Consider the following 25,653-nt stretch of genomic DNA (forward strand, 5'->3'; position numbering starts at 1 on the left):
TCTTGATCTTTCTTTTTAGATTTAGATAATCTGCTAGGAAAAGGAAGAGGATTAGGTTTATTAGAATTATGCACAATTGTTTGAGAGATTACCTTAGAAGAGATTATCGCCTCATTTTTTGCCTCCTCTTTTTGAGTCTTCTTAGCTAAATCTGTAGGATTTTGAACAGGAATGTCAATTTCTTTTCCACTTCGCAACGTAATGGCAGTTACATTTTCTCGAGGATTTACAATTGTTTGGGAAAGCAATTTCCTAGAACCTTAAGCTTCAAGCCTGCTCATTGATGTTGCTAGTTGACTAATTTGATTCTCCAATTGCTTGATGCTTGTTCTTGTCTCCTGTTGAAATTGTTGTGTGTTAGTTGCAAGTGATTTAACAATTTCTTCTAGAGACATACCTGAACTTGAGGAAGGTTGTTGTGGTGGAATATGTGGTCTAGGCTGGTAATGTTGGAATTGTGGTCTTGCTCCATAACTGAAGTTGGGATGATCCCTCCACCCTGGATTGTAGGTATTTGAATAAGGATCATACTTCTTTTGTGGTGGGCCTGGGAATCCTCCAACTGCATTGGCATGCTCTAGAGAATCTTCTTGAAGTGTAGGACACATATCCGTTGGATGACTAGTAGCAGCACAAATTCCACAAGCTTTAACTTGTTGCAAATTTTCTATAGCCAATTGTTGAACAAGAGAAGTTAGATTGGATATTTGATTTTTAAGGGAAGATATACTTACCTCATTCACCCTTCTCAAAGGGGTGTCTTGTCTGAATCCAAACTGTTGTGAGCTAGCAGCCATGATGGAAATCAAATCTTTAGTGGCACTAGGGGTTTTGTTCACTATAGCACCTTCACTAGCTGCATCCATCATTTTCCTCTCTATAGGTAGTAACCCTTCATAGAAATACTAAATGAGAAGTTGTTCAGAAATTCTATGTTGAGGACAGCTGGCACACAATTGTTTAAATCTTTCCCAATACTCGTGAAGAGTTTCTATATCTTTCTGTCTTATTCCGCATATCTCCCTTCTGATGCTAGCAGCTCGTGAAGCAGGAAAAAATTTATCAAGAAACAATCTGACCATCCCTGTCCATGTAGTTACAGAACCTGGAGGTAAGTAAAACAACCAATCCTTTGTTGCATCAGCCAGTGAGAATGGAAAAGCACGCAATTTAATTTGTTCTTCAATCACTCCTTGTTGTTTTAGGCTTGAACACACCACGTGAAATTCTTTCAAATGCTTATGAGGATCCTCACCTGCAAGACCACGAAAAGTAGGCAACAAATGTATGAGTCCTGATTTTAATTCAAAAGCAGCATCTAAATTAGGGTACTCAATACATAAAAACTGTTGGTTCAAATCAGGAGCAGCCAACTCCTTTAATGTCCTGTCATTAATGGCCATGACTTCTTCTTCTTTTGAATCGCTAGATGGAATGGAAAGAGTGTTCGAAGCTATATTGATGCCTGATGCTATTCCCGAAGCCTGTTCTGTTGAAACTTGCTTAGCTTCTCTTCTCAACCTATGGATAGTTCTATCAATTTCCAAGTCAAATTACAATTCACCTTCATGAGAAGATCTGGTCATAAACCTGAAAACACATAAGACTTACAAACAAACAAACAAAAAAATCACTAAAAAAAATAAAAATAAAAAAAAAAACAAAAAGAATAAATCTACTTGACACCAATCCCCAGCAACGGTGCCAAAAATTTGATGGGTGTCGAATCCAACAAATAATAAATTCTTACTCTTAAAAATATGAATTGTGATAGTGATGAGTAAGGTCGTATCCACAGGGATTGGTTAGATCTATTCCTTTAAAAAATTAGAATAAATAGAAGAAACGATTGGGGGGTTTGTATTATGAAATTTAAACAATTAAAAATAAAATATTATTCTAAATTAATAAGACAAATCAGAATGTAAAAGAAATTAAAGTAATCAATAGAAACGCTTCCGGTAGAAGGGATTTATCCACCAATGGTTATAACACTGATCATTGATACCAAAGTCACTAATTTTCCTTGAATACTTGGCCTTAGAAAGAACAACAAGCTCTGTTCATTCAATGTTTCCCTTACTTCTTAGTTAATTAAAACAAGCTCCTCAATTAACTCTTACCTTCAAACAACCCTAGAACAAGCTCTCTAGAATTTAATTCAATGGAAGTATTAAACTTTGTGGAAACGAGACCAAATCTGAACAATAAACACACAAGCTCGGTTTATTTAATTCAACACATGTACTCCCTAGGAATTGAATGAAAACTTGTCCATAATCATCAACCCTAGTTTCTACTTATGCAAGAAAGCTCAAACAATTACGGATTTGGTATTCAAGCTAGCAATTGATCATGCATCAAGAATTGAATAGCGGCTGTCTATGCAATCAAAACACACAATCATAAATAATAAAACCAAAAGATACATGAATATTAAAGATAAAATCATATTGCAAATAAACTCGAAAAGATCTCACAGTGTTCTTCACATGGCTTCAAAATATCTTTCTACCGAAAAAACCAAAGTTTAGCCACACATAATGAGAGAAAGAACACAAAAAGAAGAGAAAAATATGAAAATGATGCTTCTTCCTCCTCTTGGATGTGCTTCTCTGCCTCTTTTGTTTCCTGGACGTCCCCCCTCTCGAGCTTGGATCAAGACTTTAAATATCCCCCAACAAGAAATCCAAATCAGCCAAGGAATTAGGGCTCCTTGACTCCCGTAACTTGTGAGCCCGCTTTGGGTCAGATAATGAGCGTTTTGGGCTTCAGAACCTCTTAATAATTTTAGTTCATAATGTTTAGATGAATTTAGGCTTTTGAATCACTCGATTTGGACATCAGAAGCTCAAGTTATGGCCTCTTAAAGATTCTATGTTTGTGCTGAATTCTAATCCAATTAGGATTTGGCCCAGCTTTTCAGCCCTAAATTGAAGCAATGTTTGGAGGCCCAAACGAACTCGGATTTGGACAAATCATACCATTATGGAAATCTCAAGAAGTCTTCTACAAAATCTCTGAAGACCTTATTCATGTTATTGAACTCTAACATGTTCGAAAATCTGCAAGAAGCCCAAAAGGTCAAAATATTAAAAAGCTGAAATTTTTGTAAGTAAAAGCCCAATTTATTCTAACCTATCTAAAATTGCCTTAACCATAAAAATAAGTATAAATCAACACAATAAGGCATAAATCTCACCCAAGAGACAATATGTAAGGGAAATAAATATATGAAATTATGCACTTATCAGTGTGTCCTATTGCATCTAGGTTCATGGTCATTTTGTGAGTTGGTAAATGAGACGAGCATTATGAGACTCAAGAAATAGATTAATCTCGATGTCTAGGATCGGGTCGTGTTTGTAATTTCCATGAGGATATGGTTGGGTTGCATAGTAAGAGCTATTTGAAGTGTGAAATAGACATGGTAAACTTGATGTATAGGCATTACCTATGTGGTGACGTGATTACCAGCATTGATGAGAGACCTAGGTGACGAAATTTGTACCTACAATTTAGTATGCCAAGTGAGTTTGGGGATTCAAAAAATTGGTGAGAAAGGACACATGAATAAGTTATGCCTTGTGCAAACACATGGGAACCTGAATCGTTATTTGAGGTTTAAAGTATCATTTGAAAAAGAATCCTTGGAGGTTTTTGAGGTTCGGTTGTTTATAGAAAATGATTGGAGCCAGTTAACATGATTTGATTTGGGATCTTCAAAGATAAATCGGTTTGGGATTTTTAAGGAATTTTTTTAAAAAATAAATGATGTTTTAAGGACCATAGAGAATCTAAAGAATCCTGATGAAACTTTAGAGTTTTAGGAAGAAAAAATTCAGTGAGGATTGGGGTACTGTAGGTGAGGTAAGTACTTACCTGCTCAAACTGGTAGTGTGACTATATAGAGTTGTCTTGATAGCTATGAGAACCTTTAGCGTGCTTGAGAGAGACAAGTAATGGCAGAGGTGAGAAAGTAAGTGAGAGAAATACCAGAATGTGCTCTTGGAAGATTTATTAAACCTAATTCTTAAATGATAGGTTTGAAATTGCCATTAATAACTTGAGGTTATCTGATGACTAGTTATGTGTGGCTTGACTGAGGACGTAAATTAATTATCAGGTTTTGAAAGAAATAATAACTAAGAGACGACATTTGATGAATTATTAAACAGCTGCAAGAGGCTGAAATAATTATGATTGATAAATGATTAAGGATAAAGATATATGAATGAAACATTAGAGTGCCAAAAAAATATATATATATATAACATTCATTACATATGTTCAGTACGGTTACAAGAGATTAAGCCATACAATTACTAAAAAAAAAAAAAAAAGGGGGAGTCCAAAATGTCGCCAATACTCAATACTGATGATGATTGCCGAAAATGTCGGGTCCAAGGTCATCGACGTTGTCATAAAGAGGCCACTGGCTACCATTAGTCTCGCTAGGGTAAGGTAGAGTCTCTGGTAAACGAGGGAGTGTGGCATGATCAGGTATGTTGGGATATTCAGGCCACTGGCTACTGCTAGTCTCGCTAGGGTAAGGTAGAGTGTAACGGCCTGCTCCGACCTATGGGTGTTACTCACGAATAATCAGCTTACTATTCACACGCTAGGGCAAACATGAAGGGACGACTACATTTGAATGAGAAATGACCTAGGTGAGAACTAGGCTTTGCCCTTCCTTTGCTCTACTTAAGGATCCGAGAAATATCGAAATGACCCCGTGAAAATAAAACCCGAAACCTCACAAAGTGTCACCCCTTCTCAAGCTCTTAATGAAGAGTTAATGATGACTTCCCAAGATTCGACAAAATAAGCTAACTCACTTGTGATAAGTGTCTTTTATACACTTCTTTTGGTCTATAAACTTAGCATTTATACATTCAATGAGCATGATTTCTACTTGATTTGGTTCTATATATGGTTATGTAGATGTGGAGCTTGTGTTGAAGACAGTAGGAGCACAAAGTGATGATAATATCGCATTTTTGGAGCTAAAATGGTAGTAAAGGCAAGGTCAAAGGTCCATTCGGGGTCGAGGATGATGATGTCGCAAAGCGCCAGAAGAATGACGTCATTGGTGAAGTGTTGGAAATCAAAGAGAAACAGCTCACGGTGCTGTCACGCAAAGCATTGTGTGGTAGGGTCGTGGTAAGAATTGTTTTCTGTGGCTCACGGTCTTATCGCGGAAAGCATTCTGTGATAAAGCTGTGGTTGAAGAAGTATTCTGTGGCTCACGACCTTACCACAGAAAGCATTATGTGGTAAGCCCATGACAAGATTTTCATTCTGTGGCTCACAACCTTACCGCGGAATGCATTCCGTGGTAAGGTCGCGGTAAGGCTCTAAGCTTCGTAAAAAGGCCGTTTTGAGCCCGTTTCCTTTCAAATCAAGTGGAGATGGGCTCTCTCAAGGGGCACGACTTTGAAGACCTAAAAAGCACTATATAAGGAAGGATTCTTGATAGATTGAGGGCTTTTGGAGGAGGAGAAGACGACAAGTCTAGGAAGAAGAGGGAGATTTTCTTGAAGATCTTCGGTTTGGTTGTATTTTTCCATTCTTTCTTCTCTCCAACATCATGAACTTTGTTTTTATTATTCTTTCATTGGTTGAAACTATGTTAGGCTAAGTACTTTGTTGCTAGGGTGATTGATGAAACCTAGTTCAATGATGGTTTAATTTAAAGTATTTGGGTTTTATTATATTCTTGTCTTTCGAGTTGATCGTTTGTTATGCACTAATTTTGTTTTGATGCTTGGCCGCCATTAGAAGTTGTTTGTGATTTATATTGCTTTCGAGAGATTCAATATAGATTAGCACTTGGTAATAAACGACATAAGGTTCAATAATAGGTAGAGATACCGTTATGCCTTGTGAAATCTTATTTTGATGATCATTGTGGATAAATGCATGTTTGTATATTTGTAGATTAATTAGAGATAATTAATCTCATATGTAAGCATAGATTCAATCGACCATCGAGAGAGGCTTTTGATTAACTTAGGATCATTGATTTTCAGCTTCAAGCAAGAATTATAAAACCCGATCACTGAAAGATTAAATCAATTAAAGAACTACTGTGGATTCATAAACCCTAGTGCATTAGATTTTTACATTTAAAACCTAAAGAATTATTTTGTGTTTTCCATTTAGTGAGTTGGTTTTAGTTATATAGAACTTCCATTGAGTATTATTTTGATTGTCTTTCAATCCCTACTTTAATTATTACACTTTGAAATTTCTTCCAATCTTCCAATGTAAGCCTCTACTTCTTCCAATCCTAGGCCACCAAATACACCTTCAAGATAAGCCTTATCATATTCTTCCTTTGCAAGAAAATCCTATCCAATCCTAATCCTCCAAGTTTAGACTTTTAGGATAAAAATCAATCATTACAAACTTTGAAATTTCCTTATTTGATTCTATCTTTCAAAGCAAGCCTCCATTTCTTCCAATCCAAACCCTCACGTGGCCTTTAAGATAAGCTCTTTTATCCTCTTCTTTTGCAAGCCAATACTAATCTTACAAGATATATTACTTTTGACTTTTAGGGTGAATCCAATTATTACCATCATAAGACTTTAGGACTTTAGGGAAAAATTCTCCAATCCTAACTTTCCAACTCATGCCTTCTTGGATACGAATTCATCATTGTAATTATAACACTTTAAGACTTTAGGGAAAATTATCAACCAATCCTATCTCTCCAACTCATGTCTTCTAGGATAAGGAATCATTATTGCAATCATCTCCTTTATTACATTAATGCCCTGAATCAAAATACCACTCATTTTGCTACTATAATTTCCATCACAACATCCAACCTTTATATCAAGTTTCGGGTTATTACATCCTCCCCCCCTTAAAAGAATTTCGTTCTCGAAATTTCCTTCTTAGCTCACTCAAAATCTATTTTCCCAAGAAAATTCCTCAAAATCATAGTGTTTCCAAAACACTTTCTTGGCATGTCCCAACCAATATGATTTGCCTTAACTCTTGGCCTAAGGCACATATTTTTAACTCAAAAATCAAAATGTTTCGTTCGAAAATCAGTTTCAAGGTTTTCTACCATTTCCCAATTGTCAACTCATGACCATACCTTCGAGTCTTCTAGAATAGCTTTTCAGATTTGTTCATTAGATAAGAGTGAATTACCAGGCTAGCGACTTAAATAGATGTTCCATCAGGAATCACATCCAATGCCACAGGCTAAAAGCCTCACCAGTCCCCACTCTCGGGTCAACAGGCTCATTCCCGCATTAGCCACCACGTTCACCCAGAACAGGCTATTAGAGCAGGCTCGTTAGCCACCATGTTTATCTTCCCGAGATGGTACTGGATCACACAACCACAACCCTTCAAAAACTCTATCCACCGTCGTTACCTTGCATTCGAATCCCTCTGAAAGAACAGACACCTCAAGCAATCATGAAGACCTCGAACTTTTCACATAGCGCTACCATAGCATGATCACTATCGCATCAATATCCACATCAACAAGGGCAGAGTTTAGGATAATCAAATCAGAGCCAATTGCTCATAATTTCTAGGGTGTACAACAATCTGCATACCAAACCGGAGGTCAGGTCGGTAACCAAAACAAAATTTCCCTTCCCCAAAGGTCAAGTATGGGAACCACAATCCCATTGCTTGCTATTACTGGAAAAGACATTTCCTAAGCAAGCTCACAACACACCACATGCCTATATCAGGGAAAACATACCACCCACAGTCTGGTACCGACACTTTCTCATGCTTGAATTTTCTCGAGGAGAACAAGTCAAATATCGATCCAAAAATACAATCACAAACTCATATAAGTATGATTTGAACACCTCAATCATCAACTCACAAGGGTTACAGGTGTGTTAATCCCAAATATCATCACCAGATAGTCATAATAATTCGTAACATGATCTAGAGTAATCTTGTTACATCTTTCTTTCCACTCTTAATTACATTTCTTAAAGCCACAAATCATACTCAAAGTTACAATTAACTCACAACTTCCTAAGTTACTACTTGGCATCCCTTCTTTTGCCAAATTATAGGTTGATACCTTTATCATCATATCTTACATGATGTGTATGGGCTGACCGTTGATCCCATTACCCAAATATCCTCAAGATGGACATAAAAATTCCATGAACTAGACTTATCTCACTCCGTAATCATTGATTCTAAAGATAATAACTATCCTTCTGAGAAATATAAGAATCAATGTAAGATTGCATTTACAAGGTGTAAGGCACATAAGTTGTGAAATAAATGCAAGTATGCAACTTTAACTCATAGGTCCACATAACTATAATACATACCTGACTGATCTGAATCCTACAAATATAAAAACTATAAGCACATACTGTAGGCAATATGCCCCTAAGCCCCTAGTTGTCACTAGGCGGGCAAGTCATAAACTAAGTTGTAACTGAAACTGATACTGATGGGATCCCCACAAACAAGCTGCCTGGCGCGCATAATGCAATGATCATATAAATGCTGGCACACGATATGTAGTGCTCCATATAAAGTCATGCTCAATGCTCATAACAAGATGTATGCACATAGTCTCATGAAATAATGTTGAACATGTCATAACAAAAGTATAAAATGCACAAGTTGTTATTACTATTATTGAAGTCCAAATATTACTCATATTTTTCCTTAAAATACCAAATTTATTGATATTTATTCCTTTACTTAATTAATTATTTATTCAAAGGGTGCAACATGAAAGCTTCCCGAGGGGTCACCTATCCTGGGTATGCTACTCCCACCTGGGAATGCTTAACTTTGGAGGTTTTCTATTATTGGTTGCCAAAAGGAATGCAGTGTATGGAAAATTTGGTGTGAGTGACTTGCACCCTACTGCCATTCGAATATCTCCAAAATTCATTCGAATGAATTTGAAGGGATTAAAGCATTTAAACGGGCATAATACATCAGTACCCCATTTGAATGAGTGAATGGAATACACACGGGTCATTCGAATGACAGGGAAACTCATTCGAATGCTAGATGATGTAAAACAAAGGCATACTCGGATCTTTAAAGGACTCATTTGAATGACACACTGAAAACCTTAAGAACACATTCGAATGATACGACAATAATGAGAACTCATTCGGATGCCATAAAAACTCATTCGAATGACACAAGGCTCATTCGAATGTCGGAAAACTCATACGAAATAAAGCTTGTGATAACAAAGACCATAAAACTCATTCGAATGATTCGATAACACTAAGAACTCATTCGAATAACAACAAAACTCATTCGAATGACACAAAACTCATTCGAATGTCGGAAACATCATAAGAATAAACTTACAGTAATAGAGACTACATCTTGAATTGAAGCTTAATATTACTACACCATTCCGAAAGAAATTTTAGAAGAACAATTCCAATTGATATAGAATAATATCAAGATGAATTGACAATCATATTCGGAAAGGAAACGCTTGCGAGAAAATTATGCATAGCTTATCAAAACTCATTGCACATTGATATACTACATGTATATATATATATATAAACATAATGTCTAATATGAAAACTCAAATAAAGAGTTACTGAAACTGAGATTATTACTGAAACATGATCAAGTAAGAATGGTTTATTGGGATAGATACTTGCTCATATCTTCACTATTATATGTATACATATATATAGATATATAAATGTATCTATTTATTGATGCAAATTGAAACTGAACGAAGCTATTGAATAATCTGAAAACATACTCATAAGAACCTATAATGGAAGGGATTACAGGGAAGATACTTACCTTTCAATCTCTCTGATCGACTTCTATGACTTCGATGGAAATCTCCTATGCCAATATCACTGCTAAAGCTTATCCAATTCTCTGTTCTTCACATTGAAGAAAAACTAAGCACTACAAATATATATAATGGAGAACAACCCTAAAAGCTCATCTCAATCTCCTATTATAACTTGGAGACCTCTTAGACTTCTACTCACGTGAGGATAAGCTAGCTCATAATATCACTAATTAGAAATTAAATTCTAATAACAACTTCTTAAATGACCATCATGTCTTTATACTTAAATCTTAAATAACTAAATGCCATTAAATGCTATTTCTCAATTAAAAATCTCTAAATTGCCACATTCAATAATTAATTGGTAAATTTACTTTTAAATAATTCTAATTAAATTCTAGACCCTCTAACAGGTCATTACAAGAAGAAACTCGTTCGGAGTTGCGATGTAATATTCATTAAAGGTTAAACCATTGATGATATTGAAAAAGCTAGGATGAAAATGTCTAGTGGCAATAAAGGCTTGATTGATCTAGATCTCGTTCTTATGTTGAACTTGCTTAATCCAATTAATAATGATATTCAAGGTGATAATCAAATTGATGGCTAGTTGAGGGCAGATGATGACCCTACAAATGATGTAGGAAATGATGGTGAGGTTGTTGAGTAGGGGGAGTAGCCCCCTTCACCAGCTCTCAAAAGATCAAAGAGAGAGTGACGACCTTCTTCTAGGTACCCTAGTTTAGAGTACATCCTTCTTATTAATGAAGGAGGTTTTGGTGAGTAGAGGGATGCAAGCACTAAGGGCTTTAGGTGGAGCCATGTCGGAACCACATAAAAAGAGTGAACTTCACAGCCAAAGTTTATAAGGAAAGGCCTTGTTGGTGGCGGTCTCCAATTGGAAGGGACATTGTTTTTTAGTGTGGTGCATTGGGATGACTAGGGGGTTATACTTGGCATGGACTTTTGGGGAAAGAGCCAAATAGCACCGACGATACACTGAAGTGACATGCTTGGTAGCATGGGTCGAGATGAAGGTAAAGCTACGGGATGGAGTCCGTTTGAGTTGGCCAGGGGTCAACAGCCTTCGAAATAACAAGAGGTGGCTGAAACAGATGCAGAAAGTAGATGCTTAGCTAAATGTCTAATTTTCTGAGGGGAGGCAAGTCATGCATGTGGATACGCAGGACAAAGTTGCTCACCACATGGAGGAGGATGCGGATCAAGAGAAGCAAATCACCAAGAAGAGGCATCATGGACTTCGTTTAGTTGTTTCCACCATTATTCTCCTCTCTCATAGACTGGAGGGGGAGAATTGTTAGGATCCGGCCTAAATTAGGCAGCCACCAAAAATTGCAGCAGGAGGTTTTTAGGATCCAGCCCAATTGTGCCTAAATTGTCAAAATGTTAGGCACCCACAAATTTGAAGCAACAAGTTTGTCTTAAAATCTTTGGGCTATTGAATTTTTTAGAGAGAATGAGAAGAATGAGGGGGGTAAGCTTCAAGTATAAATACCCTCATCTCCATAATGTTTATTCATCCAAATTGAAGATCCAAGAAGCAAGAACAAGCTTCAAGGTAGAAGAGAGATAAGAAATCCAAACGCTTCAAAGTGAGGGTCTTTGATAGTGTACCACTATATTTTTGTATCACTTGAAAGAAAATAGAGTATGAGGATATTGTGTAATTATCCTTATTATAGTGGAATATTTCTCGGAGCTTGCACCATGATTTTTCCCTCAATATTGGAGGTTTTTCACGTTAAAATTATGTCACTTATATTTCTGATTATATTCTATTATGTGGTGGAAAAAAGTATTAAGAAAAGTTTCTGTGATTTATCAAATCTCTCCCCATTTTTACCAATAGGTTGCAATTGGTCTTAGGGTTTTAAGTTGCCCTTTGTTGGTCTTTGATGGTCATGCTCTTGTGTACTATTAATTTTTTTTTTATGTTTTTTGTGACCTATATATGTTTCTGGGTTTAGTTTGTTGGTGGATTATTTTAACCTATCTGACAATGGCTAGAGGATGGACTTTGTTCATTGACTTGAGATTTTATAACCTTACGTTTTTGCCCCTTAATGGGTGACTTCTCTAGCAAAATAAAATATGATAAAAATAACTAAGGATAATGAATGATAACGGTCCAGTGCAACAAAGGTTTCTAAAATCAAGAGATGTCACTATTATTTTCACAACCTCAATGTACCATTGCATTTAGGTCAAACCTCAAGGTTACAAGCACATTTTTCCTTTCTTTCTTTTTTTTTTTTTTGGCTAAGTATGAACTAATTTAAGGTAATGAGTCTAGTATGCCTTGAAACTTGAATGCACCATACAAAAATTACTGCTAGATTGTACTTTTGATAATATATTCATATAATTCACTCTAAATGAAGAATAATAAAAAAAAATCATGATTTGAATGGAAGCTTTTAAGAAGGCATTCAATTTAATTGGATCATTTTTTTTATTTATTTATTGGCCTAAACTAATTAGTTTAAGGTATTCAAGTTCTTCCCCTAGCACTTTAGTTAATGCATGAGAAATGAATGAAGGACTAGCTCCTGAGTCTATCAAGACATGCATAGGAAAATCAGAGGTAAAGATGGTACCTAGAATGAAAGCCAAGTCCTCTATCGTGTCCTGCCATGTCAGGTTGAATACTCTCCCCTGTTGGACTCTCGGATTTCCCACTGGCCCCTGAGGCTATCCTGTCTTCTTTGGCTTTGGACAATCCCTTAACAAATGTTCTGGCTTATTGTAGTTGTAGCAAATGGGTCCCTTCTTGGGAAAATTCCAGTTGAGATGTTCTTCTTCCCCGCAGTTGTAGCAACTATTCATCCCTTGTCTGCATGGCCTTCTAGAGTGCTATTTGCCATATTTCAAACAAGACTTACTAGGCTTAAACTGAGATTTCTTAGGATCCAACTTCTTTCTTGCACCTAGCCTAGAGTTGGAGGCTTGTAGCTTGCTCCTTGGATGGAATCAATCCGATTAAGATTAGCCTTAGTGGTCATTGGTTGTAGCACTACTTCGGCATAAGATCGAGTACTCACATTACTAAGGGCCTTTTGGATCCTTAGTTTCAATCCTCCCAAAAATTTTTGTGCCTTAATTCTTTCATCCATCTCGTATATCGGCATATACTTGATTAGTCAGGTGAAGGTATCTTCGTATTATGCTACAGTCATATCTCCGATCTATTTCAATTCCATGAATTCCCTTTCTTTTGCCATCCTCAGGCTAAGCAGGAAATACTTGTCGTTGAATAGCTCCTTGAATCATTCCTAGCTAATGTATGGTATGACAGCTTGTGCTTGAGCGACCATATCATCCTCTTTATTCCTTTCCACCATCTTTCTACTTCATCTTGCAACATAAAAGTTGCATAATTAACTTTCTCGTCTTCACAACAGTAATGGTAGTCGAGCAATTTCTCAGTTTGCTCAATCCAAAACTCCCCTTCACTAGGGTTAGCTCCAAACTTTCCTTGGAAAGAAGACGGGTTTTATCGGTGATATAAATCTAGCATACTAGATATACGTCCTCCTTGGGGTTGCATTCCTTGCATAACCCCCACCGTGCTCCCCACAATTCTTTCAATTTGCTCCAACTGACTACCATTCACTCTTTCTTCCTCCCGACTTGAGCTACTTCCGGGAACATCATTAGCACGTCCTTTAGCATCATCTCTTTGATGGTTTGGCGTCATAGGTTCTATTGTAAAAGTTCGACGAGTGTTTACCATTTGAAAACATGTAAATTTCTTTCATCCACCAAAAATTTAACTTAAATAACTCATCATTAATTTAAATGGTGAAGCATATTTCTTATAGGTTCTCAAAATACCAAGAGTACAACACTATTTGATACAACATTTAACAAAAGCTACTACAAACTACTAGGTGTCCTTTTACTTAGGACTAGTGGACCTCCAAATCCATGCATCAGCTTCATCTTCAGACTCTAAGGCAGGTCCCTCGGGGTTATTTTGTGATTCCTCTAAGTCCATTTCATCATTGTAACTGATATACTCGAACTCAGGGGGATTATTTTCAATCTCAATTTCGACTACATTTTCTTCTTCTTCGTCTTCATTGGGATCTTTCTCTTCTGATTCCTCCATGGGTTCTTCTTTGATTACTTCTTTGTATAATTCGTCTAATAGGTGACGAATCCTCTCACAAAAATAGAAAAATAGGTTGAAGTCTTCGTTCTATCAAACTAGTTCGGCAAATGTTTTCAACTCTCCCTCAAGGATGCTAATCAAAAAATCTATTTGAAATTGGGCTAGGTTAGGCCATTTGCGGTAGCTAGGTGGTATATCTTCGATGATATCTTCCATTTTTTCCAAGATCTCATAAATATTCTCATTGGGGTCTAGCTCCCTTAAGTCAGTTCAATTAGCCCAATGGTCTACTAAAACTAGTTCAGGAAAATTTCCAGCCATCTTGACATTTCATCATAGAATTCCATTAGCAATTCTTTCTGTGAAAACCTCAAATTCCATGATTCTAATCTCCTAAAGCCATCATCAGGTCACTAGTGTTCAATGAATCATATCTCATTAGGTTTTCTACTTAGTTTGCTCTGATACCAACTGTAACACCCCCATTTTCACATGTGTATTATAACTTAGGAAATTTTAGGCTATAATTTTTTTTTAAAAAAATCTCAACATAATACAAACTCCCAAAATTTCTCATCTACCTATCTAGCATGAGATTCATCATACATCATATACACTAATTAGGTATTTCATCAATAGCGAAAGCAAGAATCGAACTTAACTTTTAACATTAATCACAAATTCATTCATACATCAATAATTTTCAAAACGTTCCAAATTCAAAATAGTAGACTTAAATACATAGATGCGTAATCATAAAACCAAACAACATGCTCTTGCTAAGTGCCATTATATGCTTCTTCCATGCCTGCCTCTACTACGTCTCCATTTGGAACATTTAAATATTCTAGGGACATGGTCTAAGTTAGATAATGAATCATCTAAGTAAGGGTATAAAATTCGTAATTTATGCATGGATGTAAATGCAAAATTTCCTCATTCCTTTCATTGCCAACCACACTTTATTGCTACTCCCCATTTTTACAACCTCCTTACCAGGCCGAGGTGTATAGGGGCACCCATGTAGAGTAGTGATGTCTGTCAGTACTCTCAAACATATGCGATGCATGATCAATAATATCATCGTAAACATATGCATATTTCATCATCATGACATATGAATGCAATTTACATGATGTATAGCATAAGAAGGCGTGCCAACATGATAAACCATTTACATAAAATCGGGTTTATGGTAGAACCACTTACTTTTGAATAGCGATAACCTCGAAATACGTGTCAAACCCGATTATCACGCAAATCCTCAAGTCCTATTGCCAAATCACCATGGAAAATGATTTATCCCAAGGAAAATCAATATTTTTAATTTTCCTAATCTTTTTTCCAATTTTTCCTTATTTTCTCCTATTTTTCATAAATCCCCTTTCCCCTTAAAATTCCACCATAAATATTTACCACCTATTTTCATCAAATATTTTTCCAAAGATATTCCTAAAATAATTTTAGAATTTTTTTTAAAAGTAATTCAAAATTAATTACCTTACCACGTGTTTGAAGCAATTTGGCCAGCACTTGAAGTCCATGCGTCGTCGTCTTCTTTGATTCTCCGGTCGTCGGCGATGCTTCGATCATCGATTTTTTTGTTTTTTTTCACCACTTTGAAGCCCTCTTCAAGTCAACCCTGATAACACAACCCTTGGCCTGAAAACACCACCAGAGATGCCTCAATTTGGCTGATTTTATATGGGCTCCAGCACCCTACTCAAAACTCCGACCAAGCTCAAAACCTACTCAAATGAACTCCAAAACTTCTCAAATTCTCTATAAATGATCCTCACTTGCTCAAGAAAAAAATCCCCTTATCTTTCTCCCTAAATTCTTCCTTAAACACTCGAATTCTCAAGTTTAATTTTTGAAGTTTTTGGCCACCACTAAACCTCTATTGATACTCAATTTCTAGCCATGTCAAGCCATTTCTTGTCAAATCCAAGCCCTTAATGTCCCGATAAGACCTTTGATTGCCTCAAATCACTCTAATTTGCTTCAAATACCCCTTCCCCAATTTTTCGGCAACCCACAGTCATGCCCCACCATGCTTCCATCAAATCACGGTCATACATGGCCCCTGAAACAACCCTCCCAATGATGGTAGGAGGCTGGCCGTCGATGGCAGTGGTAGCCAGAGATGGCCATGGCTGTCTTTTTGAAAAATTATGCTTTGGCCCTTTTTTTTTTTCTAATTTCCATTTTGGCCCTTTTTGAATTCCTTAAGCTTTGATATCTTACCACTTGAACCCCTAAGTTCTATGCTCTTCATCTGTCCCAACAAATTTGAAAAAATATCATTTTTGACCTTTTTCTAACTAAAATTTAAAATTATACTTAGGCCCAAAACATATGCAATTCACATTATAAATCCTTTTGTTTTACCCCAAACTCACTTCAAGGTTGTTCCTTATGCAACACTTAAATCCTCTCGGGATTTCATTATCTTTTTGAAAGTCCCGTACGATGATTCAATTTTTTAAGATGTATCGCAGTTGCACCAAAAATAGTCTCCGATTTAATTTCCTTCAGAGTCAAAAATTGTTTCTCGAAACGCTTGTCAATGATATTCCTTTCTTTTTAGACATTTATATTCTGGGATATTCCCTTCCATTGATTCGGTTGTTTAAGATATTTAAATTGTTTTTTAAACTTTTCTTAATATCACGAAATATGCAATATTTCACGTATTAATGACATATTTATTTATTTCGACTTGGGATATTACATGACCCTTTATTTATTTATTGTTACTTGGCAATTTTTTCTCAAGGAAACATCGAAGGGAAAAAATGTAATTTGGATTATGTGAAATTTACGACTTATTGGTAGCTATAATATATATATATATATATATATTAGCACTAATTTTATTGACCAGTCCAAAAGGATGATACTCTACACCTTAGATAATGTATTTGGAAAAGTGAAGATATGCCAAAATACATATACACACACATTGTAAGAAGCATGATTTGTGTACATAAGACAAGGATATCAGAAAAGAAAATATAGAATCAAGACAAGAGAAAAAGAAAATAGTAATAACAACAAAAAAGACAGTATGTAACGTTGTAGAAAGAAAGAGGGAAAAGAAAATCAATCCATTATTTTGTTTTACAACTCTGATCAATAGCAAATCAATTTACGTAGCTTCGAAATGTCGAACGGAAGACGTGAATGAATATTCGAACGTGTAGTATAGCATAAATGCTAACTGGAATACTTCCTAACGTAAGCATGGGTATGGAGATCCACATAAAATGCTCCCGCAACATTATGAAAAGGGCAATACCAAAAGCCATCATCATTGTTGCAATTGATAGGAAAAGAGTGAGTAGGCCAAACATCAAGGCGAGGGGCAACTTGAACAGGAAATCGTCTTCTCTGAAAAGCGACGTATGAATTCCTAGGAATATCATAGCCGAAGTACAAGAGAAGAGCAATGAGAGTGCATCTGAAATTATGTAAATGGTGAAGTATTTTGATCCCAATTTCCTAGGAAGGCCTGTATCGTCGTTTTCGCCACCTGGCACAGTAAATGCTGCAGTAAACATGATGGTCACAATTAACGTCGCCACTACTGAACAAGATTGTGCTATGTCCTTCAACCAGTCTCGTGCTTCTTTCTTGAGGTCCTTGTGTGTTTCTTTGAATAAATCTTCTGGAGTTTTTTTATCTTTATTCCTTAATTTTCTGAACATAGGTGTTAGCTTTTCCACTTCCTACACATCAAGGATACATCTCGAAATTAAATACATTAATTAACAAATATTTCATACTTTATGTGCAAACAATAATTAGTTAAATACATTGCTCTCTCTCTCTCTCTCTCTCTCTCTCTCTCACACACACACACACACACACACCAACATAAATGGTTTTTTTTTTTAACATTCCTTTTCAAAACAAATAAAAATGTCAACGGACCAAAAGTTAGGATGAGTTCTTTCATCTTTTTTTAAGCATCTTTATAATAGCATATTTTGAAAAATAAAAATAATAAAAATATTTGAAATACAACACTAATAGTATGTAAGGCAAATAAAATGGTGGAATATGTCTTGAAACATTTGTTATCATGAAAAGAAAAAATCTTTCAATGTTGTGTTTTTTACTTTATGAGCATTTTCCTTTCTTCTCATAGTTTAAACGAACAATGATACTTTATCTCTTATAAGGAAAAATAAAAAATAAAAAAAACAAACAAGAAGGAAAAGAACTAGAAAAGAAGTTCCGTCATAATAACATAAAATTATGAGACAAACCTTAAATCGCTGTCTCTCTCTCTGCATTTGTAGAGCTGGACCAAGAAACTGGCTAAGCTTAGGGGACGGTGACAACTTTGCAGCTTGATGAAGGAGGGTGTTACCTTTGCCATCGGGAGGCATGGTTGGTAAAAGGTTCATTTCATTCCTTTTAAAAACAAAAGTACAGATTTTCTCAAGCCCCTTTGAGATCGCATGACTAATAATGGATAATCCTTTGAACTCCAACAAAATTACCTCAGGGCATTCTTCAAAAACTATTTTAACAAAATCCACATTCTCTTGTAAAACAGCTGTAAATGTTGGATCCCCCAGTATGCTCCGAATATCATACAGATTTGAACTTGATAATTCCTTGCATATTACACGCAACAATTTACGAGCTAGTTGATGACTCTTATACTTTTTAACAGAACCCCATTGCGCTGTCATTGAAACAAAGACGAGAACAACTTTTGATATTAGTGTTTCATAAACTACTAATTGCTCCCTGAAATACCACATCAATGTGAACTGAGGGTGTATTTTGAGGAAATTGCAATAACCACACTTGAGGTCTGACCCAATTTCAAAAAGTATTTCTCATGTTTTAGAAATAGTAGAATCGACCTCTCTTATTCAAACCCAAGGTAAATTAATCATTTTAGCCAAGGTTCTCTCATATCCTCTATCTTCTTTTTCTATATTTTCTATCACTAAACTAAATATATAAAAAATTCATTTGATAAATAATATTGAAAATATAATTCTAAAATTAAAAATATATATTTTAACATCTATTATAAATATTGAAAATATAGCATAGAAATATATATATTAAACCCTAAAAATATATTTATAATTTACAAAATTTATATTTTAATTATAAAACTATTTTCTAGAATATTTAATTATAAACTAATTACATATATCTAAATATACTTTCTATGAAAATATTATATAAATATATAAAAAAAATAATTATAATTTATATGAGAAAAACTACTGTAGTAGTTCCCCAATCAAGGTGGGTTGGATCCTAGCACTCTCGGTTGGAGAAGAGAAAGGGCAAGTGGAACCCAAGGTATCGAGGATTCGAGTGATTATGGGATTGGTAGAGTAATGAGATCTAGTGGGCGGGAAGTAAAGATGAAGTTATATCAGGAATCATCAATTGCCACATCCACTGTAGCTAGGGTTGCAATTGTGTTAGGCTGAATTGAGTTTCGTTGAGATTAGGTTTGACTCGATGAGTAAGGGTATGGGCTCAAGCTCGAGCTCGGCTCGAGCCTTAAAGCTCGGCTCGATGAACTATGTTTGGCTCGTTAGGAAGCTCAACGAAGGCTTAAACACATATCTAGGGCAATTGAACACAAATTATTTGGGTTCAATTTCCTTTAGTTCTCTCTCTCTCTCTTTCTCTCTCTCTACATATATATTTCAACATAAATGGTGAAAATGGTAGTGACCGAACCCAGATCTGGGTCTTTTTCTATATCTATCTATCTATATGTGTGACAATCTATAACACAGAATAAGAAAATGAAGAAGATTTTAGTTTGCTAATTTATAATGGAAGAAGAACAAAATTAACTTTTGATTAAATAACAGTGAACAAACATATTGTTGATCATCCTTGCCTGTGCCGAAAAGAGAATAAGAGGATAAGCCAACAGTGAGGAAAAATCGAAATGAACAAGGCGAATGCAAAGACAAAGCCACTGCTGCCTACTAGAAAAGAAGAGGAAAGGTGGTGAAGGGGCCAAATATGCGATAGGGTAGAGGAAGGAACAAGCAAGGGTTTCTTGGAGACTGCCCCCACTAAATCTAATAAATAAATACCACTTTAATATGATATAATGACATGTATATGTGTTTATATTAAATAATATATTTATAAAATATATTTTTAATGAACAACAAGAACAACATATCCAGCCTTTATCCCACTATGTAGTGACGGCTACATGAATTCTAGACTTCTATGTATTTCTGTCTTTTGTCATATCTTCATTTAGACTCATACATTTTATATCAAATTTTAATGTCTCTCCTAAAGTCTTCTTAGATCTGCCTCTACCTCTTTTTTTGACTAATTGTTCAATTTCATCAACTCTCCTCACAGGAGCATCTGTTGGTCTTCTTCTCACATGACCAAACCATCTTAGTCTAATCTCTCTTATCTTCTCCTCGATTGACACTACTCCTACCTCATTTCTACTTTTATCTTTTCTTATATGGCCACACATCCATCTGAGCATTCTCATATCCGCTACGCTCATCTTTTACTCTTGCTGGTATTTAACTGCTCAACATTCTAAGACATACAATAAAACTAGACTTATAGCTGTCCTATAGAATTTTCCTTTCAGTTTTAATGGATTTTACCATCATATAATACCTCCAATGCATTTCTTCATATTTTATCTAACCATAAAATAATATATTTATAAAATTATGAATAAATTTATTAATATATTTATAAACAAATTTATTAATATATTTATAAACGCGCCTACTCAAGAGCTAATGACAAACTTTTTGTCAAGCTTGCTCACGAGCCTCTAATCGAGGTAGGTCGCGAGCTAACGAGTCGAGCTTTATTAACCTCAAGCTCGGCTCATTTATAAATCAAGCTTCAAAATTAGGCTTAAACTCGAGTCATTTACCTTAACAAACGAATTAAAACAAGCTTTTATCGAGTTGAACACAAAGCTTGTCATGAACAAGTTAGCTCATTTGCGACCCTAATTATAGCTACAGAAGAAGAGAAAAGAGAATGTGGGTAAGTAATAGAAAGAAAGAGACAAATGGGAAGAAGACTAGGAAGACGAGGGCATCATAAATAGTCATTTAAAAATTATAATTACTAAGTCCTAGAGAGCTTGTGTCTCTAGGGGTCCCAATGGTATTTTCATTTTTTAGGGTTCACTTATAATACCCCATATTTTCGGGAAGTTGCCACGGATTTTAAGTGAGTTTAAAATACCAAAAAATATGCTTGAAATAAGTGACCGAATCAGCCGCAGGGAGTACCCTGGAGCTCAGATACCTAAGGACAAAGGTATATCTTTGACGAGCATTTCAATGTGAGATTTATGACACTGAAAGAAATAAAATAAGAGACAATTTTCGGTTAAATCTAAGTTGTAGCCTAAAAAGACCGAATGATGGTAAGGGTTTCCCGAAAATCGTACATATCCAGTAATTTTGAGATTTTAAGTATATCGATAAATTTGATATTTGAGGGTGTAATTGTAATTAGAGAATTATCCAAACGAAATAAGAATAAAATTATGAGCTTATGTAGTAAAATATTAAAGTTGAGGACTTGAAATAAGGGCCAAAATGTCATTTGGGAGAAGTTTGAGGTATTAGCTTGGATTTCAAAAGTTAAATTCATTCTAGTTTTGGATTTCAAAATCCATTCAATTATATCTTTGAGTCTTTGGAGTCCATGGCTTAGATTGTGACAAGTGGCATAAGGTGATTGGTTTAAGTAATCTATAAATAGGCACCATGGGTTGTTCTCAAATCATTCAAGAGAGTTTAGAGGAGTGAGGCACTCTAAGTGGAGAAGATTTCTCTAGAGAGAGGGGTGGAAGTTCCGCAAGAAGGCGGGAAGAAAGCGGTAGAGAAGCAGCAGAGAACTAGCATCGTCGAAGTTGCGGGTCTTCACCGAAATTAGCTAAAATCAGTCAGAAAAAAAAGCAAGGTAAGTCCCATTTTTTTTTACAATCCTATATAAGGGAAAGAGAGGGTCGCGTAGGTTCAAACAAGGGTCGAATCGGAGTTAAAATGAGAAAGCTATGGCCCAAAAACCAAGTCGAGGCGAAGCTATCCGAAAATACTTGCCAGCGAGTGAATTAGATGCGCCGAAAAAGGCTGCGCGTGAGAGCGCGTGGCCCGCCTCTCCAAGGTATGTGAGGACGTGTGAGAGCCCCATTTTTCTTTAACTTTTCTAATTTTTCCCCTACTTTAATGCCCCTCAACCCTATGTAAAAATATTTGAGGTTAGGTTTACAAAAATGTGTGTTTTCTGCAGAAACCTAGACCGTTTGTAGTGAAATCGTACCGTCCAAGAGATAAACCAACAAGGTGAGACTCCTATACTCTAAATCTTATTTTTTTATTCTCTTATGAGAGACTTCTATTGCATGAGAAGTGTTTCTTGAAGTTCTTATATGTAAACTCTTATTATTCTCTCACGTGAAATCATGTTTCATATATGAAATGTATTTTTCTAAAAAATATATGCTATTGGCTTTTTAAATGCTGCATTTATAAAGTTCGTGTGGCCATATTTTTGTACCTATTTGTTATTGGCCAAGGGCAAAAGTTGAAAATCCGCCGAGAGGTGCTATGCATGTGCCATCGAGAAAGCTCTCGTGGGGAAGACCGTGAGCCAAAGGGACAACAAATGTGGTGCTTGCTTGAGTTCTATGATGTCGGGCCAAGGTGACATGGTTAGGGACCTCTGGAGAGGCACTATGTAATACCTGAGAAATTCAAAATGACTTAAAGGTAAATTATCTTGGGGGCAAAAATGGAATTTAAAGATAAATGAAGGGTATAACGAAAATTTATTACCGTCTAGATGATCGAATCAACTGCCGAAAGTGTCCTGGAGCTGAGATGCCAAAGGAAAATGATGTGGCATTAACAAGCACCCCGCGATAGGATTTATGGTGCCAAAAGAAATGAGATCGGGAACGATTTTCAATACAGCTACCAATTTGGCTGCAATACCAAATTATTATAGACGATTTTCGGGAAGTTAATGGAATCTTGAGGGGGCTTCGATTTTTCATAAGGAACAACCTTTTAGTTGTTTCAAGAAGAAACGAAAGGGTTTAAGGCCAAAACGGAGATTCGGGCCTAAGTGCAGTTTTCTGAAATTACCAGAGGGAGGTCAAAACGATAATTTATGGGAATTTTCGATGGTCAAATTGATGTTTTAGGACTTGAGGAACTTAAATGCAATTATATAAAGTTGAGGGGCTGTGTGAAAATGGGTCAAAGTGAGAAAACCAAAGTTGAGGGGTCAAAGTGCAAATTCAAGAAAACCTCCAAAGCATCCATGGTCGGCCAACCTTCCAATCGTCGAAATCGGCCATGGGAGACACAGGGAAGTGGTTGGGGGCCTCAAAGAAAGGGCAAGACAAGTCCTTTAGCCAAGAAGTGGCCAAAATAGCATCAAAATTGGGCCAACTTTCAAACAAAAGTGGCCGAAAGTTTGGCCAGTGAAACAGAAAAAATGGAGTGCTTTTGGTGGGTTTTGTGGCCATCTAAGGGAGGTAGAGGCTTTGTGGGACTTGGGTTGATCGAGCTCCAGCTTTTGAAGGCTCGAAAAAGACTATTAATAGGGGTTCCGCAATGGCTGAATGGGAAGAAGAATTTAGGCTTCAAGTCGAGGGTCGTATTGAACGAATTGAGCCACCAAAGGGAAGGGCTTTTGTTGCCCATTGCCTGAGGATCGTTTCTGGAGAATTTCAGCCATTTTGGTTAAGGTTTGGGAGGGTTTTTAAGGTTGCCGGAGTTTGGAGGCAAGCGGTCGATCCGAAGCTTTGGCCGCCCAGTTGAGGCCTTTCCCGAGCTCATTTCAGCCCCCAAAGCATGCCATCTTGATCAACTTAAGGAGGGCTTTCAAGGGGTGGAGCAATCGGCCATCGCCAGAAAAAGATGGCCAGAGAAGACGATCGGCGCGTGCCGGTCACACGCTGGTACTTCACGCACGCAACTCGCCCTAGGTGCGTGCGGGCGCATGCGAGCCTCCGAAAAATTTGGAAACAATTCCAACAAAATCCAGAAAATTATTTTACGAGGGTCCGTTCAAAAATCTTTGAAGTTCAGGTTCCCGATGTCTCAATTTTTACATCAAAGAGCCTCGCTTTGTCTGAAAGTGCAACATCCAGGCAAGTTCAGTATTTTTTCCTTGAATTTCATAGTCTATTATGAATTATTGTGGAATTAGATTCGAGAAAATAGTCTCAATGCTATTTATTGGGATTTTTAGAAGGAAAAATGGAAGAAAATGAAGGAAAATAGGAGAAAAAAAGAATATTGAGATATTTAGTGATTAAATATGTTCTCCATGATTTAGGTGATCGAGATGATGTGATGGGTGTAACTTTTGAGAGTTGACACAAAAATTGAGGTAGGGCACGTATATCGAGGTGATACGCGCTTTTTGAGGTGTCTTAAATCTTTGGGCAAAGGTGAGTAATTTTATCCTAAACATGGTTTTGTGAGTGATTTTCTCACAAGAACTTATATTTACGATATGATTGTTATATATGCATGTTACTTATGAATGCAATATTCATTTTGTCATATTACATTGGAAGTCGTGATAATTACATAGCACGATATTATTGTCACATTGATATTTGTGCATGGGAATGGGATGTCGCCCCAGAGTGTAATTCCCCTAGGGCAATGATGGAATAACGTTAGGCTTATCCTGTAGAGGTTCGAGATTTGCCTAGGATGCCCTGTCAAGCTGGTGGGCCTAGGAAGTTACATTAAGGGCACAAGTTGATCATATTATGCATCATGCATTAGTATATATATATTTCGGACCCTCACTAGAAGTTTCATCTTTCAATGGGTTATGCCCCTGGAATATTCAACGTTCCAGTATAGACTTGCAGCTTAGGCAAATAGCAGGTTAAGATGAGACGACACGTGATGGCGTGGCCAATGGACTCAGTAAGCTGATTCGGATATGTTTTAGCTTATGCTTTATTAATGATTAGTCTTGTTAGAATGTTTATGGAATCTCCATGTATTTTATATTTGAGAAGATGATGTAATACATGGTACAGATTCTTCATGATATAATATAAGGTGAATTCAAGTATATACCATATCAGGTTTCGATTTTAAGCTTCCGCAATTATGATGTTTACTTGTCTTAGCTTATCGATTCTTATTTAGTGTGTTGAGAAGGCAAAACGGGATTGTTTGGAAATGGTTTATATTGAAAAAAAAATATTTATGAAATTCCTAAGTTATTTAACGCTTCGAAAAGTGGGGTGTTATAGTTGGCATCAGAGCTGAACCCTATTGGAGATTAGGGAAGAGCAACTTGAAGTCTTAAATGGTACTAGATTTAAGTATGGTGTAGTGGATGTGCATGTTTAGGAAAGTTCTAGCTAAGGAAAGACTTGGTATTTAAGTGTGACCGATTGTGACCCAACTCTCTTTCCTGGGAATTTACCTGGTATACTATTCACGTACAAACACTATTCTAGTATATGACTACTATTCTCGGTGAATAGTGGAAGACTGATTGGAGGTAGTACCAGCAGAATGATTTAGTTATTAAAGTTAGGATCCGATGATATGATTCGAGTGTAAGGTTGACTCAGTAACCATGATTATGGATTCGAAAGAATTAGAGACTGATGATTTGAGGTCATTAATTGAAATCCTTACGACGAAAGATAGGATAACTGTGGTTG

General features: G+C 36.2%; 1 protein-coding gene across 1 annotated transcript; it reads right to left on the minus strand.

Moving 5' to 3' along the window:
- Positions 1-17,080: 17,080 nt before the first annotated feature.
- Positions 17,081-18,712, minus strand: LOC127804416 (ankyrin repeat-containing protein ITN1-like). The gene is made up of 2 exons (XM_052341276.1): positions 18,209-18,712; positions 17,081-17,665 (listed from the first exon to the last, which is right to left on the minus strand). The coding sequence occupies exons 1-2, from the start codon at positions 18,710-18,712 to the stop codon at positions 17,081-17,083; spliced, it is 1,089 nt and encodes a 362-aa protein (XP_052197236.1).
- Positions 18,713-25,653: the final 6,941 nt, after the last annotated feature.

The sequence above is a fragment of the Diospyros lotus genome, chromosome 6 (assembly GCF_014633365.1).
Source record: "Diospyros lotus cultivar Yz01 chromosome 6, ASM1463336v1, whole genome shotgun sequence".
In the NCBI taxonomy this organism is placed as follows: Eukaryota; Viridiplantae; Streptophyta; class Magnoliopsida; order Ericales; family Ebenaceae; genus Diospyros; species Diospyros lotus.

Excerpts from the sequence above, each read along its gene's own strand:
- LOC127804416 (XM_052341276.1), bottom strand. The coding sequence starts at position 18,712 with ATGTGGTATTTCAGGGAGCAATTAGTAGTTTATGAAACACTAATATCA. Across the intron at positions 17,666-18,208 it reads GAGAGAGACAGCGATTTAAG|GAAGTGGAAAAGCTAACACC; the intron begins GTTTGTCTCATA and ends CTTGATGTGTAG.